Source organism: Danaus plexippus, chromosome 6 (assembly GCF_018135715.1).
Source record: "Danaus plexippus chromosome 6, MEX_DaPlex, whole genome shotgun sequence".
In the NCBI taxonomy this organism is placed as follows: domain Eukaryota; kingdom Metazoa; phylum Arthropoda; class Insecta; order Lepidoptera; family Nymphalidae; genus Danaus; species Danaus plexippus.
The window spans coordinates 2,698,992-2,719,079 of record NC_083540.1 but is presented as its reverse complement, the minus strand read 5'-3'; the positions used below and the strand labels follow the sequence as shown (position 1 = coordinate 2,719,079).

General features: G+C 32.9%; 1 protein-coding gene and 2 non-coding genes across 3 annotated transcripts; 2 read left to right on the top strand and 1 right to left on the bottom strand.

The window, feature by feature from the left end:
- Positions 1-620: 620 nt before the first annotated feature.
- Trnap-ugg (transfer RNA proline (anticodon UGG)) lies at positions 621-692 on the top strand. The gene has a single exon. It is a non-coding gene; the product is annotated as a tRNA-Pro (tRNA).
- Positions 693-2,709: 2,017 nt separating this feature from the next.
- Positions 2,710-2,781, bottom strand: Trnap-ugg (transfer RNA proline (anticodon UGG)). Its single transcript has one exon. It is a non-coding gene; the product is annotated as a tRNA-Pro (tRNA).
- Positions 2,782-15,295: 12,514 nt separating this feature from the next.
- Positions 15,296-17,073, top strand: LOC116779117 (mid1-interacting protein 1A). The gene is made up of 2 exons (XM_032673295.2): positions 15,296-15,508; positions 16,473-17,073. Exons 1-2 carry the CDS (start codon positions 15,459-15,461, stop codon positions 16,924-16,926), a joined length of 504 nt encoding a protein of 167 aa, XP_032529186.1. The 5' UTR covers positions 15,296-15,458; the 3' UTR covers positions 16,927-17,073.
- Positions 17,074-20,088: the final 3,015 nt, after the last annotated feature.

The window sequence follows — 20,088 nt, the reverse complement described above, 5'->3', positions numbered from 1 at the left end:
TCAAATATCATTGGAACGATTTTGGTAAAATCGTTCAAGTTTTTACATAAGTATAAATGAAAAGCGACATTATAACCATTCCCTCATTAACGCAATATATAAAACAATATTGATTGCAAATGAAAGAAGACTTAATTCCTATCAATAAATATGTACTAGCAAAACGTGAACAATAATAACTATTAATTAGAGTAACAAAAAAATCTCAAACCCATTCAGGTTAACTCTATTCATTTATTTCAGTTTGTTATTTACGTTCAGTATTCACTTTACATATTATACTAAGTTTATGAGCTGAGTAAAATATGCTGTTTAAATCTATCGTAACAGATAAATAGAGCATAGAAATAGTTCAAACAATTTCAAGCCGCCATACTAACGACATGTACTTCTAATTACGGGAAGAATGTAACGTAGAACCTTAAAAAACCTTACTGCCGTATATTTCAACACAACAGCAACAAATTCTCACGTACATATCACGTGAGGCTTTCTACTCTATACGTCATAAGCGATAACACTTGCTTAAACAACATATTAATGCCTGACGACCATAACACAAACCAAGTGAAAGGCATTTTAATTTAAAATGAATCGATACTTCTTCGCAATATGTAAGCGGCTCGTTGGTCTAGGGGTATGATTCTCGCTTTGGGTGCGAGAGGTCCCGGGTTCAAATCCCGGACGAGCCCAAGTTTTTTTTTTTCATTAAAAAATAAAATGTTTACAAACAAACATCAATACATTCCTAATTACGATTTAAAAGATCTACAACCTTGATAACTGGTATTGTGTGTTTTTTATTTACAACCATGTCTTATTCCCATTACTATTTACCTAAAGCTGTAACTTTCTCGTTATATCTAGACACGTTTTAGTTTATAGATTAACTGATTTGAATTGACTATCCAATGTTGTACTTATAATAAGATAGAGATAGCTTTAGGTGGTTTTTATGTAAGTAAGACAGTCATATACTGAAAAAGGGCATATAATTTAAAGATTAATCTCAACTTTCTCCTCCGTCTTTTTCTATTTAACCATTGGAACTAATTTTTCCATATTCACAGGGATACTACTAACATTTATTAGCAATATCTAAGCGAGAACGTTCGTAAGTCGCTTATTTGTATTACAATCATTTTTCATTTTACAAATATTAGAAACTGAAGGATAGCCTATATTCAGATGACGGAGGTAGTACGAGATTTTAAAAGTAATTGTTAAAAAATATGTTGACAGATGAAATGTGCTTAGTTGTATTCCTACAAAGCCACCATCCAATTGTACTACTTCGTTTAATAATCAGTTCTACTGACACTTTCAGAGACGAAACCTCTCAGCATTCCATGGATTTACCAAGTGGGTGCCGGGTCCATCTCGTTGCAGGGAGAGGAGCTTCAACGGTGCCTGGGACTTGTGACCCAGGTGTAGGTTTAATTACAATACAAAAACTATCTGAGAATCAAAATAGACTTATAACAATAGTCATAACTATGTCTAATTGCAGCATATTTATGCCTCAGACATAAAGAACTTTGTAAATGCTAAAACTATTCAATGAAATAACCGAAGCAAAACAAATAATTCGAACAGCAAATCATTAACGTTTTTTAAATAAGGTTCATCAAATGAGAGCGGAGACGAGCCGAGGTATCTTGTGATATCGAGCGATCACGATACCCTCAAAGGAAATAATCTGTTCCCTCAGTGCATTAAAATATAAACATCGTCGTTAGCAAATCATTAGCCGGTACATTTTTCCTCTGAAATCGCTTCGTTTCCTATCAATCGACGATTCGCTCGAATGGCATTTTCAAAAATAGAACATATTTTTTTATAATAGCTTACGTTCCAATCTCGAGGTTATTTTTACCTTAAATTTCTATAGTACAACTAAGCACCATACTTTTAACTAAGTTTCACGGTTGCATCATAAATTATGGATCTTAGTATTTTTTCTCTTATTTTCAAAGAGATAGGCATGGTTATATAATCTCATTTTAAGACTATTTTATGAACAACACAATAATCCAGCCCCTGTAAAATTCAAAACACAATTTACGACTCACCAACTTTACATTCGGACATTTGAATGTTTTAGCATCGCCTACTTAAAATATCTAAGTTGTTCTGCTTTTCTTGGAGGGGACAGAATCATCTTAATGCCTGTAATTATACGGATTTAATGAATTACTCGGCCATAAGTAAACAAATGAAATGCCCTATTTACAAACGTAATTTTCGCGGGCGAGTCTGCGAGAAGCTGGTGTTATTTGGAATACATTTCTTTTCCTTTAAGAGGAAGACCCTATTTATGTTTTGTCAGAATTTCCTTCTGTTCCACAATTTATAACACTGTTATATATTATCGTTAGACACGTTATTTAAACTTAAGTTAAACTTTTTCATGCCTCTCGTACTAAATAGGTTTAACAGGAATCTTTTGATTAAAATAATCATGATCGTTTATATTATCATTCAAATAATTGGGGACAAACTAATGATATAAATTTTGAGAACTTACATTGCAAGAGAAGCAGATCAAGCATCTACGGAGAGTTGTTTAATGCTATTGTATTTACAGCCACACTGATATAAGGATGAGACCACACTAAGTAAGACCTAGAGATAATGTTTTATTTACTATATAAAACATTTAAAGGGATATCCACGTTAAAGCTTTTGAATGTAACTATACAAAAAAGAGGGCTCGTCCGGGATTTGAACCCGGGACCTCTCGCACCCAAAGCGAAAATCATACCCCTAGACCAACGAGCCGGATAAATTTTAAAAAGAAAAATAGTTATACAAAAAACCTAATCAAAATTAAATTATTTAATTTAAACAGCTGTAATAATAGTTAATGATAAATATTCTATGACCAAAATTTCCTCTGAATACATGATTATATTGCGAGGATATAATGTATCTACGTTTGATGGATTCCAGCGGACTATTACTATATAGACTAAACTTAAGAGTTTCCCTAAAAGGAAGAGGACCCAGTTGGAGATAATAAACCATCAGGTGGTTTGATCGTTTCATTAAATTAATTATAACACTAAATATAATCTGTAGTTAAGGGCACGTAACAGAAAAAATATGCCTATAAAATTACAAAATGTATAATTTGACATAAATGTTTTTGCAAAGTCATTGAAGTATTTTTAAAAGCGACGTTGATACAGCAATATCGCTTTTAAACTTTAATAATTTAAAAATATTTTCAAAAATCGCGTTCACTTATTAAACAAATAGCATTACTACCATTCCGTTAGCTTTCTAGCTAAATGGTTGGCACAGAGTAGCGGCCGGCTAATGAAATAAGATCCCCGCCGAGCTAAGGAATGGCGGAATTAAAACTACATAAATGGTCCCCAAATGGAAAACTCTGAAGCTTAAATGGGATTCGCTATTTACGTGTTTGTAATGCTCTAATTTTTATATAATATCGAAATACTAAAACTTTGTTCTGGGAACAACTAAGATGATTTGTTGGTATTTATGTCACTGCCATTAACATCGTTGGTTAAAATTAGTATAGATTTTTTTATATTTAAATAAATCTACAATTTAATCAACCAAGTATTGTATAGATAATAAAGAACACTATTTAATCAAATTTCGTAATTTTACTCAACAATAAATATTGGAGATAAAAGGATAATGATATCAATTTTTTTTTTTCTGTTTACGAAATTCTGTCATTTACATTCGTAATAATTAAACAGCTGTACATTGATGACAAAGTTTTGTTTAGAAGTTGATTGTTAGTGGATAGGAAATACATTCTTTGACATCAGTATATATCTCGTCCATAAAGCTCCAGACATTACAAAATTAATTTAGATTAATGGAAAACTGGTTAGTTTTCGTACTTACTGTGACGTTGACGATGACTGTGACGACGCAAATTTTATTAAGCATATATAACAATCAAATAAATTCAAAAAGTAATAATTTTAATTACCTATATATTGATCTCCTGCAACTATCTAATTCCCTTTACATGTATAAACTACCAATTATATAAAACCAATATTAATCGCTTTACAAACGTAACAAATCTCCCTTTTATCTCGAAAATAGAGAGAAGTTACGAATAATTATTTAATATATAGACGAGGAACCAAGGGTTAGGTAGGTTAGGGCCAAGGAATGATGAGGACGGCAGGTGCGCTGGGGAAATTCCTCCCGAACCTCGGAGGTCCCAGCGCAGCTTGCAGGCGGCTATACTCTGGGGTCTGTCGGAGTATAGCCACGTACGGTGCTCCCGTTTGGGCTGATCGCCCGATGAGCCGCGGGGTCAAGGCCCTTCTGCGCTCGGCGCAAAGGGCGCCCGCGGTGAGGGTGGTTAGGGGGTACCGTACGGTCTCCTGGGCCGCAGCGACGGCTCTTGCCGGCGATCCGCCTTGGGATCTTGTGGCGTCGGTTCTAGCCGAGGTGTTCTCTTACGTCTCGGGTAGGAGGGCTCTCGGAGAGAACCCTTCGACAGAGGAGATCCGGGCGGTTCGCCGGCAGGGGGAGTCGCGCCTTATGCGGGAGTGGGGGGAGGACCTGGCGGGCCAACCGTACGGTAAACGTACAACGGCTGCGCTCCGTCCGGTCCTAGAGCGTTGGATGAGGCGGAAACGCAAGCCCCTCACTTTCCGTCTGACGCAGGTTTTCACCGGGCACGGCTGCTTCGGTGACTACTTGTGTCGGGTGGCCAGGAGAGAGCCGGAAGGAGGCTGCCATGAGTGCGGCGCTGCGGTGGACTCAGCCCAACACACCCTCGAGGTGTGCCCGAGATGGGCTGCGCAGCGCCAAGACCTTGTGGCGGCACTCGGCGGAGTGGGCTTGTCGCTTTCGAGTGTCGCGGAGAAGATGCTCGAGAGTGACAGGTCCTGGATGGCGGTGTCCTCCTTCTGTGAGACGGTCATGTCCACGAAGGAGGCATCTGAGCGGGAACGGGAGGTTGCAGCTGATGCACCTTCCCTCCGCAGACGACGGGGGGGGGGGGGGGGCGCCGGAGGCGATATTCGCAACGCCTCCAATAGCACCCCTCCATTACGGGCTGGGGTCGGGCTGGTAACCCGGCTCCTGTGAAAGCCCGGCGTCGTCGGGGCGATCCTAATTGCCAGGATCGCCCCCTTTCTCCGAGGGAGTAAGTCCGGTCTTTGCCAAGACCGGCCAGTCGCTGGTGTGCCCTGTCGCTGACAGATCCGGGGTGCACAAACATAGCGGCCGATGGCTTTCGCAGTGGTTTTAGTGAGTAGAGACCTGTCTGGGTCGAGTCTCACACATCCTCTCCGGCCCCACCAAGGCCGGTGAGACGGCTCCTAAAAAGAGTTTCCCTGCGTCATCAAAAAAAAAAAAGGGCCAAGGAATGATTATCGCTTTACATGCATAAGGTCTCTGTCCTTTAGAATTCATACTTAAACTTATAAATGTTATATTTTTTTCCCACAAATAAATATCTATAAAATGAAAATAGATTTTAACAGCTTTACCAGTTTCGAATCAACCGAATAGCAAGGTACGATAGTAAAGATCTATCCAAAAAATGTAGTCTCTGAAATAATTAGCCAAAAATGCCAAATAAAATATTATATAATACTAGTTTTTGCCCGCGACTTCGCCCGCGTTAGTTTCAGTATTAGTAATGTATGTAGAACTGTCCGGGCGAACTCTATTCCACCTAGACGCCATAAAACTAGATATTGGAATTTATTAAGTTTTTTTTTCTTTTTCAATCGAACAGAATTAATACATAGGATATATGTCCGTGTCCTGGTTCTACAATTTTCAACCATATCCCAACAGACGTTCTTGGGTTATAAAAAGTGTGACTAACAAAATTTATTTTTTTATATATATAGGTATAATATATCATATTTTTACTTAACCCAATAAACTATGAATGAAACGCCTAAAAGGAATAAATGTCCTCCATCCTTTCCTTACGTCACCGAAATATATAAAAATATTTCTTAAGCAATTAACTGTCATATGTACCATTAAGATTTTAACTTCAAAGAGATAACACTTAAATTAATATTGAAACAGAAAATATGGTATGAGAAATTGAGTTAACTCAAAGTTATAAGTAATGGAATAGAGCAAGCAGTACGTCATATTCCTAAGGACGTAGGTTCGAAACCCAGCTCGTGTCTTTGAATTTCTCATTCCATACTTCCGATATGAATTTTTATTTAAATAGCTTACATAAAAGCTGTATTATGTTATAAAAAATCAAATATTGCGTTTGTTCTAATTAAACAGCGTGTTGGAAGTAGATCATTTCCATAACTTCCTATAAGAAATGATAACAAATTAAATACAAAGAAACGAGGAGTCATCTGCCTAGCACCTGAAAGCCTCCCATGAGGAAAAAAGGTCCTGACTCTAACGACGAAGTGAGCATTTGCAAAATACACACTAATCAATTGCTTCCTAGATATTATGATAAATTGAAATGTTTTTATTTATTTTATTTGCTCCAATAAGGCAGTTTATTTAAATAATAATATACAATGATTTTTGCTACCTTTAACTGAAAAATATCTCTATCAGGCGTAAAATTTTATGTAAGAGTAATTTATAAGGGAACTACTTAAAATATTTATCAATCGTACTATTACTGCGCATTTGTTACGTTAAATTGAATACTGATAGTGTGAATTTTTCATTCATAAATCATCATATTAGTTTCACGTTTCATTTTGAGTTTGACTGTGCGAGTTTGTGGTGAGGCTGCAATTGCCTTAGATGTAACACGTTGCTCGTGACGAAATATTCAATACATATGAAGCGTTTAATACAAGATGTGAGCGTCTTCTTAGAGGAAAAAGAAATATTTTATGAAAATTTACATAAAAAAGTTATTGTCATCATGAAGCTGTATGCACTAAGGGAACATAATCATTAGAAGTCTGTTAAAGCACAGATGAAAGTGAGGGCTTAAGACGTCTTTTAAAAGAAGTCATCTTCGCCGTCTGATTGATGGGACGGCAGGTTTATTATGTTAATTCTTTGACGTTTTCCTACTTATACTTTTAATGAATTATATTGCTCATTACTTTGGACACTTCATCGTTATTACCCAAACAATAACGATCGTATTCCCGAAGTGATTTTAAATATCATTTAATATTTCGACGTTGGCTGTTTTATAATTATTATTTTTTTTTAAGTTTCATCTTAGAAATCATCAGCGTTATAAATTTATGAACGCAAGCTTTCAATGTACCTACATATAATTGAAATTGATAGTCTGGTTATAGACATATGACGGGATATTATGTCAACATAGCAATTCATTCATCTCATAATGACAACAGGATCCAACATCCTAACAGTAGCATCCGTTCAAAAATTGAATAAGTTACATAATTATCGGAACAGTACAGTAGCGCCTGATTGAATCATATGAGCAACCCTCGCGGGCTACAGCGCCCACCTGAATCACAAGCGTTCCTCTCAAATCATTTTAACCCTTGCCGGAGATAAGTTTATTTTGAGCCGGTCGAGTGCCGTTGTACGTTTCGTTTAAGTGCTTCTTTTGTGACGACATTCCGCTGCGCCTCTCCCAATTAACCCCGGCTGGGAGCTCAAAAATTAAGTTAAATACTCCGACTTCGCCAGTGTTTACTTATTGGCAATCGACGTGCTTCTATAACTTCGTAAATTAAAACTCTGCTGGCACTGATGTAGGGTAAGTTTTGCGTCGAGACGATTCCGTTTCATTATTTTGTCTTTCCTGTCGTCCGTGAATCAATACGTTTCGGTGCTAAGTCAATGTACCTCGTGCTAGGGAACACTCCACTCTCAGGCAATTTGACCTGCGAATACAAAACCACCCTCCCAATATTCTGACATCCGTCTAAAACATAACAGATGATAATAATACAGAGAAAATATAATCCAACTCAGTTTAAATTAGCTTAAAATTTACAAGTGAAGCAACTTAAACTAACAAGCAAATAAATCCTCGATACATGTATCCAAGTTGTATAACTTAGTGTTAACTTGGCTTATAACAATAAGTAGCAACATATTTCACGCGGGCTTACCTGGCTGCCTAAAACAATCAAACAGCCACTTGGGCACAACTTAGCCGGGCTTAGGTTTAACCAAACACTGATTTCGGTTTAATATTACATACACTTTAATCACAGATATGAATATTAACGCCCTTAAAAGATAAATTAGATTAAATTACTTTAAAAATATACATATTATTAGGCGTATATTTCTTTATATTTGATATATTTATATGTTATAAAGAAATTCAATCCAAATTCAATCTTAAAAATTAAAATAAGATTAAATGGTGGAGTAAAATTATATTGTTGAGAGTTTTTAAGTTTTTAATCTGCATATTATTTTGTCGTTTAAATTGAGTGCTGTGCCACGTTTTATATCGCAAATAACGAAGTGACATTCGAATAATCCCCGGAATAAATTAATAGTACATTAAGCATCAATCGCGGCATTCGCATTAATAAGTTTATAGAGCGGGCGATTCGTGTTAAATTGCTCCACCCCAACCCAACCACCTAGCAATTTATTTGAGAATGTTATGTAAATTTCAACACAAGTCTTTGATCGTCCGCATCAAAAGTCCAAGCAAAAAACTTCAACTAGAGCGAAGAAAAAACCGAGAGGAGCTTAAGAAAAATAATGATTTAATCTTACTTTTCGCTGTCTCGCATATAAAAGCGAGGCGGTGGAGGCAGGGGCGAGAACCGTTTTTAATCTTTGCTTTGTAAAGGTGATTATGAGGGATTATAGGTTTGAAAGTATGCCTGAAATTTCGCGTCTGAAGAGGCGGGCCCTTCGGTTCATTAATGCGATATTTTTTGGGTGCTGGTGGGGTTGCGGTCTTGCCCCCCGGATGCTTTACAACTTTTCCTTCAGCGACACTTCAAAGGAAACCGTTTGTAGTTTTCCTTTAGAATCGTCTGCGAACATCTTTTTGGATCAGCTGCGGCCTGACGGGAGTTTTTACTTATTGCAACATGCTTTAAAATGATAACTTATAAAGAGTATTTAACTGTGGTTGTTACAGAACAATCGACTGCTACGACCGGCCAATTACAAAAATCAACGTGATACAATTTATAGAATATTATTTTGTAACATTGTTTTAACTCGCCCAGCTTTCACGTAGTATTTGTTCATGCCGTCTGATAAATATATTATTCTTGTACCATTCGATTTTTAGTGACTAATGTTCAGCAATCCAATGCATTTAGTTTAAAATCGTTTAGATCCATTACGTTACTTACCTGTTATAGGTTTTAAGAATCATTTGATATGCTCGTATTTATTTCATGAGATAATCAATGAATTGTTCAATATTCAAATGATGGCCAATAAATGTAGGATAATAAGTAGGAAATATAGAAGGTAGTTAATTATATTGCTTGATCTTGGCGGGGGGCGGGAGGTCTCATCTCAAATCGGCCATCTTGAACCCTCGGGATCGCCGCCGCCCACCCCCCGACCCCCTCGTCCATTATACTTTTTAAGCTCCAATCTCGTTCATTTAAACGGTTGGCTTTAGATGGCAATCGCATTTTTCCACTGCAGGTCACGTCTCGAACCGTCTCCTGGTACGAGGGCTTAAATCAACAAAAGAAAATAATAAGATTCATTCAAATTAAAAGTGTAATGTCGCGAAAGCGCGGGTCCGTAATCCCTCCGCTGTTCTTCATTAGACGACGCTTAAAACATCTCCACGAATTTTTCTTTATTCATAACAAAGATTAAGCGGAATTCAAATGAGCCGAGGCGTCGCGTGGTTACTTAGCTGTGTCAACAGACTACGCTTGGAATTAAACTCTATTTCTATTTTTTTGTTTTAAATGGATTAATATCTTTAATTTAACGAAAGTACAAACAGAAATTCATTGAAATGTAATGAAAACTTAAAAGGAACTAACAAATATATTAAAGATCATTATAGTTGAATAATGTTTGACAGTTGGTAAATCCTACGTAGATTATGAGATCTAAGACTCGCGAGTATTCATTTAAATGAAACTAATATTTTTCGGATTACTGCGCGTATTTTATTTAGTTGTTAATACTTTTTATATATTCACATCTCGTCTGCCCGTGATCACGGTTGATGCAAAGTAACCGAGACGTCGGGAGTATGTAGTTTTTAAAGTAATAAAATACGCGTAGTAATCCGAATAATATTAGTTTCACCTACGTAAGTTGTTATGATAATTCATTATCTAATGAATTGTAATAAATAAACGCTTGTCTGCTGTTAAATGTTTTCGTTATAATTCATCGCGTCTTATTATCTCATTATTATATTAATCACTAAGTACGTTCATTATCATAGCAACTTGTTACATTAACTGGGACGATTTCATATAACAAAAATCTTGCAAATTTCAATGGATCATGAAATTCTAATAAAACAATTTGTTAATGACTTTTCTAAACTATTATTGAAATTGAAATGAATAGTTTTTTTGATAAGTTTTATTAAGACGATTTTTTTTTTCATTAAATATAAGAATAGTTACGTTTAGTTTGACGGCCCTTGGGTTAATATTGCAAAGAATTACACAAACTTTAATGTTTTTCAATCGCAATTATGTAAAACGTACGTGTCTTTTAGGGTAGCTAATGTATAGTAGAATATATCTTAGTACTATTTCCAACGTACATATGACGTATAGCATGCAATACGCATAGAGATACAGCGAAAAATCTGACAGTATTTATACAATGACGTAAATCAATGACACAAAAGAGATCACAATCAAACGCATTAGGCTATTTAAAACGAATGCGGTATATTTACCTTAAATATTGTTCTGATATTAATTTTAATATAAATATTATATATTTAATAATAATGAAATAAGTGTACATTAATGTAGTATTATATAAAGCATCGTTTCGCTGCGAGTTAAAACAATGGAACAATAACAGAGCTTTTCTTAGCATTGAGATATTTTATATCGATCGCTTGGTTGGCTCATTTATTTGTTCATCCAGTCTTAACGTTTATACTGGTCGCAACTCTTTCCATCGTGGTCTGTTAGATAGGGATGTAGCTATTATCTATTTATTTATTAATGTAATAAATATTTTCTGTATATATATATATTCCTCATATACTACCTCAATTTAAGTTAGGTAATGATATCATTGTAGCTTAGTTTTTTTCAGTTATGGCAGCCATTTAAACTAAATTGTAAATAGTGTTGAGTTAAGTTGTAATATGTATCATGCTTTATATTTATTTTTAATAACATATAATATCGATATAACAGAGATGCAGATACACAACACTATGAAGACGTTCAATTCAGACGAAAGTATTTTTATTCTGAATTTATATCTACAAACGAATCCCACATTATTGTCCCGGAGCATTTATTTTCTGATGGGCTTTAAAACAAACCCCTTTTTCGCGAAGACGATTTCATTTTAGCTGGGTTTTATAAAATAAGGCCGGTATTACGGGCAGATATTACGCTCTCCAATGGCGACACGTATAATTAATTTAAACCTTTATTATGCCGTCTCGTTCCGTATTTCAGATAATACTGCGAATGATATTCAAATTTTTTTTTATTATAACGTTGCGTTCACACGTCTATCTGCGGTTTCGTTTTATATAAAATATTTATTTATTTTTTTTGTCAATAATTGTTGTTTCATTTCAGCGGTTTACAAAAGCTTATTCTTTGCTGGGATTTTTTTTATTTTCATTTAGGTTATTGGAATTATTTTTTTTGCAGATAAAAGACATAACATGAAGAATCAAGACACAATAAGATATTTATGGGTCTAGGTTTGGGAGTTTAACTTAGTATTATATTTTTCCCAAACTAAAACGAAGACTTTGTTGTAAATATTGAGAAAAAAAAACATTTGAATTCATTTACATTCAAATCAAGATTTTTAAACGGCTATATAAATTTTCCCCTTTTTTTTAATAATTTAAAAAATAAATAAATTTATAAATATTCTAATACCTATAAAGATAAATAATGAAATACATTTCTTTCTATACATTTCTTTTTAACTGAAAACTCTTTCATAAAACCGATAAATTCCTACTACCTTACACATATCTTTAATTATGATATAAATTGATTACAATCTAAAAAACAACAGCCAATGCATTAATTGTTACTTAATAATAATACTTGACAGACACTTAATGGAGTAATCATAAGCAAAAAATGCCCTACATTTTTTGGAAATGACCTGATACTCGTTTTCTGGTGCACCTATATTAAGCGCAAGGAAACTGGCTTTCCAATGACAGAAACCGCATCGAAATGTAACGTTTCGTTTAAGTATTACGACGCCACAAACAGTTAAACACACACAGACATCAACGTCAAACTTATAACACCCCTCTTTTTGCGTCGTATGTTAAAATGGCAAGAGACTTTTATGTCACTTAATTTTAATTATTTTTTTCAATATAAAAACATCCCAGAACCGTAAATGAAAACATACAAAAAATTGTGAACATAAAAACATAACATAGGAAACAAATTAATTTGACTATACACAAATATATACATAATAAGTATGTGCATACAATTACCTAAACAAATATTTTTCCGTTTTTATAATTAAAGTGATATATTTTCGTCCGCCCTCGCGACGAATCAAAGCGTTCGTCCAGCTTTGTTTGCACACTCGTTCATATCCCGTTGATGTGAAATCGCCTGAATATCCGATGGCCGCTCTCGTATGGATACAGTTTCGTTATTTTCTAACATCATTGTTTGTAACTACAAAGTAATTTAAGTATTATTACACCTTAATGGTCGCTGTAAACATTGAAATTATAAATAAGTAGGTTATAAGTTTTTTTTTTTTTTCATATAAACTCCATCCTGGCAGAAAAGAAAATACAACGCATATTAAAATTAAAATAGTTTCAAACAAAATTTTCAAAAATAGAATACTTATATTATTAGAACACTATATAATTCGTATCGTAGGTAAGGACAATTATTTTCTCTATATTTTAATATTTTAGTAGTGTTTAAAATCAACAAACTTTCCGCCTCCACACAGACATATCAAGGGTATCAGCTTAATTTGATTAGCGGCCGCAAACCGTGGAGTGCGCTCTCGACCGGACGGTAAACTTTGACTCAACTATTTCACTTATTTAATCTCAATTATTCTGATTGAGTTACCTAATTAAAAGCTTAGCTTTGAATTTGTAAGTTAATTAACTTTGTATTATATTACTGTATAATTAATTTTTGCTGTGGTTATAGGAAATGACATTATTTTTGTGCTGTATTTTGTATTTTAATTTTTTTTTTTTACGTAAGACCACTTCATGATCTTATCATAAAGCCTTTAATGTTATAAAATGACTTGAAAATAAAAATAACTTAACGATACCAATGAGAATACTTACTTTAGGATTTTTAATTTTATTTACTTCAAAAATTTTATGGTGTACTGAGGACAAATCCAATTTTAATGTATAAATTGATTTTAAACTTTTACAACAATATTAAGGTTTTTAAAGTATTTTTCGAAATAGATTTAATTTAATTTAATTTAATAAATTCTATTTTATTCTATTAGTCGGTTTCAAGTGTAGAAAGGGTAAATTCATTCCACTTTTAATTAAGACACACAAAATATTTTTAATTTACTGAATGGACTTACAACAATCGATTTTTATATTAATAAACGCCTAACATACTACATCATTTCATTTGATAATTATTTCATAATCGGTACCACACATATATTTTGGAAGCTTGTAAAAAAGCAAGCAATATGTTGTAGGTGCCGACATCTATTGTCAATTATACATCGTACAGTCAAAGTGATACTGATACTTTAATAATACTGCCATCTCTCAATACCGTCAATAACAACCTTGTTTAATGTTCTCGACGTCAAAATTAGAGACATCTATAATTTGAGAAAGTTTTCAGTAACTACCAATAATATTAAGAGATGTCCCTAGTAAGAAGTGTTTTAATCTCAAAACAATATTATATTTATTACACCGCAAAATGATAACATATTTTGAAGGACCATTTCAATAAAATGCAAATAAAATGTAAATTGCAAAATGCAAAAGAAAGAACATTTGTTATTAACGTTTTTAAAGGAAAGTTTTGTGGCCATATTTTCACAATTGACTGAAGTATATTACTAAAAAAATTTAAGATTTGTAAATATAAGATGTTGAAATAACTGAATGACGTATTCAACTATATCATTTTTATAGCATTACAATCAGCAATTAATATAGATTATAGAAATCATTATTCTTAAAATGCAATATGCATTAAACTGATATCGATTATCGATAATATTTAATCGGTTATAGGGAAGTAACATAGTAACAGTGGACAGTAACAAACATTGTACTATAATAATATTTATGATTTTGTTTTTGTTTAGACTTCAATTGACGATAGAGGGTGTGTCTCCAATATTTATCAGCTTATAAGCTACTACCTACAAAAACAATATGACGCCATAAGCGCAATCTATTACTCGCCTTTTTGATAATATTTTCATTAAATCGTTTATAAAATAATAACTAACAGTTTATTTAGTCCTCTATGACGTAAAACTAATAATTTAATTTGTAAATAATTTGGTTTACGTTTCACTAATTTATTTGAATGTATCTGGATATTACCTTTCTTTGTGCTTATATAAATATTTAACATTATGTACAATAGATTAACACACAATGAACACTAATTTATTCTTGATCTTTCACCCTATTTACTTATTAAAAGAAAGCTATTTAGGACGGTATTATTGTTCCTTTATATCGATTTTCTTGCTTTTCCCCTAAAATATATCAATAACAAAAATCACTTATATTTTGTGACAAATATATATTTGTATAACAGTAGGAATATTCCTATAACAGTTTCTGATATGATCTGGATAATTAAATGGCTTTTTTAGTAATACAATCCAAAATTTTATTTTAAAAAAGCGCGCCAGAATATTAAAAATTTAACCAATAATAGAATACCATGGTCTGGTTCAGCCAATCACAATCCCTGTATGTGGTGTGACTTCGGTGGGACGCACCTGACAAACTCACCGTTAAAACTAAATCTACAGTCCTGTTAAGAACTTTCCTAATCTTTATTTCATACTGAATCTATATTATAAACAAAGCATAATAACTATTTAGACTTAATCAATTCAATACATTTATTTAAAGTTTAAATGTTAAAATTCGATAAAATGAAACTCGAGTTCGCTTCCCCCGCATCGTATGATCCACTCGAGTCATATAAAAACCCAATGTCTCCCCCTCTACTAGTCAAACGTCAAACAACGTTTTCGCGTGCGGTCGTTTGTTTGGTGTAGTCTGTTTGCAACGTTTCGTAAGATTTTACAGCAAACGTCAACTAAAGTGATATAAGATTGCGAGCGTGTGTTCAGTGATATTTAAGGTCATTAAATAATACATGAAAATGTCTTTCAACACCGACATATCGACTACATTGGAGAACAGCAGGTACGAATTCAAAACTATTAATGGCCGATGGTCCCACCCCAGCTACAACGTGATAAATCTTTTTCAAGATTTTAAATATTCATTTAGTTTTAACATATTAAAGTCAAAATTAAGCAAAAGTATATATATGAATAACCAACACGTATGGCCTTAATTTTTTGTTTTAATTTATACAAATGATGCGTTTAGTTTAATTTAGAATGTTGCAATATTAGCAACGATATTGGCTTGGCGTCACATCGAGGCATAATGTTGTCATTTCAACATCTTAAATAGGTACCATGAGGTTATAACAAATTCCTGGAACGACTGTTAAGTTTTGGGCGTGTTCGGGGGATCAAATAATATGAATTGTCATATCGTTCAAGAAGCCCAGATGACTAATTGTTACGTATTGTATTATAATATACGAAATCTCTAAAGATTCATTGTTATTTTCTTCAATACATGTAATTGTATGAAAATAATTTCATATCAAATATTTTGATATAAAATATACTTACTAAATACTAATTAACCAGACAAAGGCTTTGTAGAATAGTTCTGTATTGTGATTTTAATACTGCATAAAATTCTTTATTAATAAATTCTTTGTATAAAACCTTAACATATTATTGATTGGTTTTATCTGAACATCAAAGTGAAAGACTGTCTATAGTTAAATCAAATTAATGCAGTGTCATACACTATTAAGTCTAAATGCCCCCATCATTTGTTGAAAGGGAAAATATGTAATTGGAGCGATATTTTAACCATCAAACTTGTAAATATTACTCCAATTTTGATCACCATATATAAGACATAATCCTTCAATATAAAATCTTGCCACAAAGCATCTTACCAGTGGTTACATTGCATTATATAAACTCTTATGAAATGATTTCAATAAACGAGGAAATTAATGCAAATTCCAGTGAGAAAATATAATTTATATAATGTTTATTTTTTTTATCTTTTGTTACAGAAATACTCTAAGGAAAATTGCCAGAAATGACAACACTGAGTTTTCAAAACAGAGTGTCTTAAATGACATGGAAAAGTTTGTAAAAATGGTCACCACCATGGACGAGACTGTGTTAGTGCCCAGTCGCTTGATGAATTTGCCACAAGAGGGAGATGATGACCCATTCAACCTATATTCTATGTTGAATGATTTGAAGACTGAATTACTCTGGGCTGGTGAAGAAACGACCGAACGTGGCCGTCGTATATCAGACTTCAGTGACACTGAGAGTGATGCATCTAGTGCCGCTGGGGATTCTGGTATTGACGGTGAAGATGAAAGGGAGTCCGCTGCTCGGGCCGCCGCTGCCTGTCGCCGTCATCTCAGGGGACTGCGTCGCTGTCTCCGCCATTTAACGGCCGCAGCTGTACATCTGACGAGGTCGTATCAGGAAGAAGTCGGTGCCCCCGTTTGAAATGTGTAAACCTGTGATTAATGCTTATCCCTCGCGTGTGTACATATAGCATAAGTGGCCCGAGTTGTAAATATAGGTTATAGGACCGGGCATGTATGGGAAACTCAGTAAGTTATGTGGTTATTTAAATAAATTCAAATTTAATTATTTTCATAGTTTTATTATTCGTTACCTTAAACATTTAGCACATATGTACTTGGAGCAGTTAAAAGGTCTATTTACACTATAAAATAATTTGTTATTTATGAATTTGTATGTGTTGAGAAACACATTCATCTCCTATACTACAATTATTATTGAAATTTGATTTACTACTTACTACAAATTACGATTAGCAAGTTATTGATGCATTTCTAATTCAGTGAAATTTAATCCCCTTTGTGGGTAAATTTAAATTACTGTCGCAAACGAGTAATTTATTTTTCATTGGAAATATGTTTCAAACAAGAACACAAGAAAAATCGATACTTCAGAACTACATAAATGTTGCAAAAGCTTTGTATTTAATTGAATTAATGATAAATGTAGGTTCAATTTGTGAGAAACACCATCTGTTTCGACCGACATATCTTGACGTAGTTTTGTGTCGAATATTGATTAAATAGAGAAGCAGAGCACTTGACCGTGGGACGACTTTCAAGACGCTTGGAATAATCTTTGTGTTTTTACGTTATTGATTTTCAGGATTCTAAGCCTGGATAATCCAAACTATTTAACTGAAAGTCCATTTATAACTTTAAAACAACTTAGTTGGATCGATAATATGAATAGGATACTTATATTAAACGTTGATATCTTCAAAGATATAAGATAAACATCAATGTAGAAACGTGTCATATCTTTTGATATCTTTATAATTATAAATTTATGTTCGATCATAAACATCACTACAGTCGTAAATGGAATTAACAATATTGCAGACTATTAACTATGTATGTTTATTATAAAAAGGAACAGCTTTTAAAATACGACCAAGATTTTATTTATGTATTCAATACTTAGATATAATTTTTCATGTGGAAAAGTATGCATTTGACAGTTGCATACTTAATGAGATCTAAGATTTTCGCGAGTTTTATTCATTTAAATGAATCTAGTATTTTTCGGATAAACTACGCGTGATTTATTTTTGTAAAAAACTACATACTCCCGACGTTTCGGTTACTTTTCAGTAACCCTGATCACGGGCAGACGAGATGTGAGTGTCTGTCAGTTGGTCCTTGTTATTCATCAACTGCCGCCATCGATTTCATACTTATATTTATTTGCATACTTATTTTGCCGAGATGTATAACATTTTCAAGGATGGCAACAGTAATTTCATACCTGTCATGAATGAATTTTAAATGTAGTATCATAGATTAAACTAAAATGTTTTGTTAAAATTATATCCGATTCAAACGGAAGTATTTAATCAAAATAGTGTAAAATTAAATAATAATCTTTGTTGATTTGATTTTTTTGAGTTTAGAATATCCGAGGATGTTATTATCATAAAAATGTAATAATTTCTTATCGGCTTCGTGCTATGGTTCAACAAATGCAAACAAAAGATGTCATACATTTCCGAACGTTTGTTATTTGCATTGAAGTTTATTTTTTTTCCACTATATTTCTATAGTACTTTATTATTATAACAGTGAACGTGCCGATTGAGTGATGATAACTGTTTTTAAAGATTTCGTCATGTCGAGACTTTAGATTTATGTACATATTAAAAAAAAAATACTCAAATGTCATTTATTGGCAGAGTCCCAATATCTGACAAACTAAAGACGCTTTTGATTTACTAAGAAGAAAGTCAAAGCATTAAAAAAATGTACTTAGATATTAAATGTAGGAAAATAGGACATGACTTAATGGTTACCTAATTTCTATATAAACGGAGATAAAATATTTTACTAACAAAGAAGTTTTAACTATATTTTTTTTAATATACATATAAATTGTGCCATAAAAAACTGATGAATTGTTAATTCAATTTCTGGTCTATTATTAACGTTATAATATTAAAGAAATTATGAATGTGTTTAATTCAATAGGTTTGTTTAATAACATATTATGTTTTATTAAAACACAAACTTAACATGAACATTTTAGTTCTAAAAAATGTACAAAGAACAAATTTTATATATCTCATAATTCGTATCTTATCTAAGGATAATGCTAATTCTAGCGTTCGTTGAAACGTCTGTTATGACCAAATGTATTATAACAATTCCGTAATATATTATAATAAATGTATAACAACAGGTTTACATTACTCACGTCAATGTGGAGGTATGCTATAAACATAATGTTAGAGCGCCTGGCAACATTACGGCTTTAACCTTATCGTAATCAATACAAATATATTTTATAAAATAAATAAAAAAAAACTGGTATAAACAATAAAATATTAGTAACAGATTGTAAACATTTTTAATACTTTAGTTATACCTTATATTGACTCTCAACTTCGTGTTCATCATACCAGGCATACGTGAATTAGGGCATTTACCTGTTACCTACATTATGAAAAAACTGTTGAATATATTAAAAAAAAATCATTAATACGATTTTGTAAAATGATTTGTTTTGTATAAATGTTAATATATACGAAGTCTAATTAAGAGCTGGATCCAAATGACGTTCTTTGGTCAGATTTAAAAATTTAATTTATATGTTCTGGTTTTGTCCACAAACATAAAGAGATCATCAATGAACCGATTAATCCAAAGGATAGGGTACCTGAAGTGTTTATTGTATTTATATGTAACACTTCAAGAATGTACTATGGTATAGAATAGTAAATCTAAAAGTAGGTAAGAAACCATTAACCTCGTTACACCGTTGTCATAATATTACGACATGAAGCCGTATCCACTCGTGTTTTTTTCCTGACTCGTTCAACTTGATTGATTCATTTGTAAGGTATCTCAAAGAAGTTTTTATAATCACCAACAGGCACAATCAAAGGCACAGATTATAAATACTTTAAATTTGGACTGATTTAGAACCTTTCAAGGGTATTTTAAAAACATTTGACCTTTTTAGTTTTTTTTTCTTTCTTAAACACATCAAATTACCCTCATAGAATTCGAAGCTATAACAATGATCCTATTGATAAAAAATATAACAATTTGAAAAGAAGCATTGCTAGGTAGTAAAGAAAATATATAA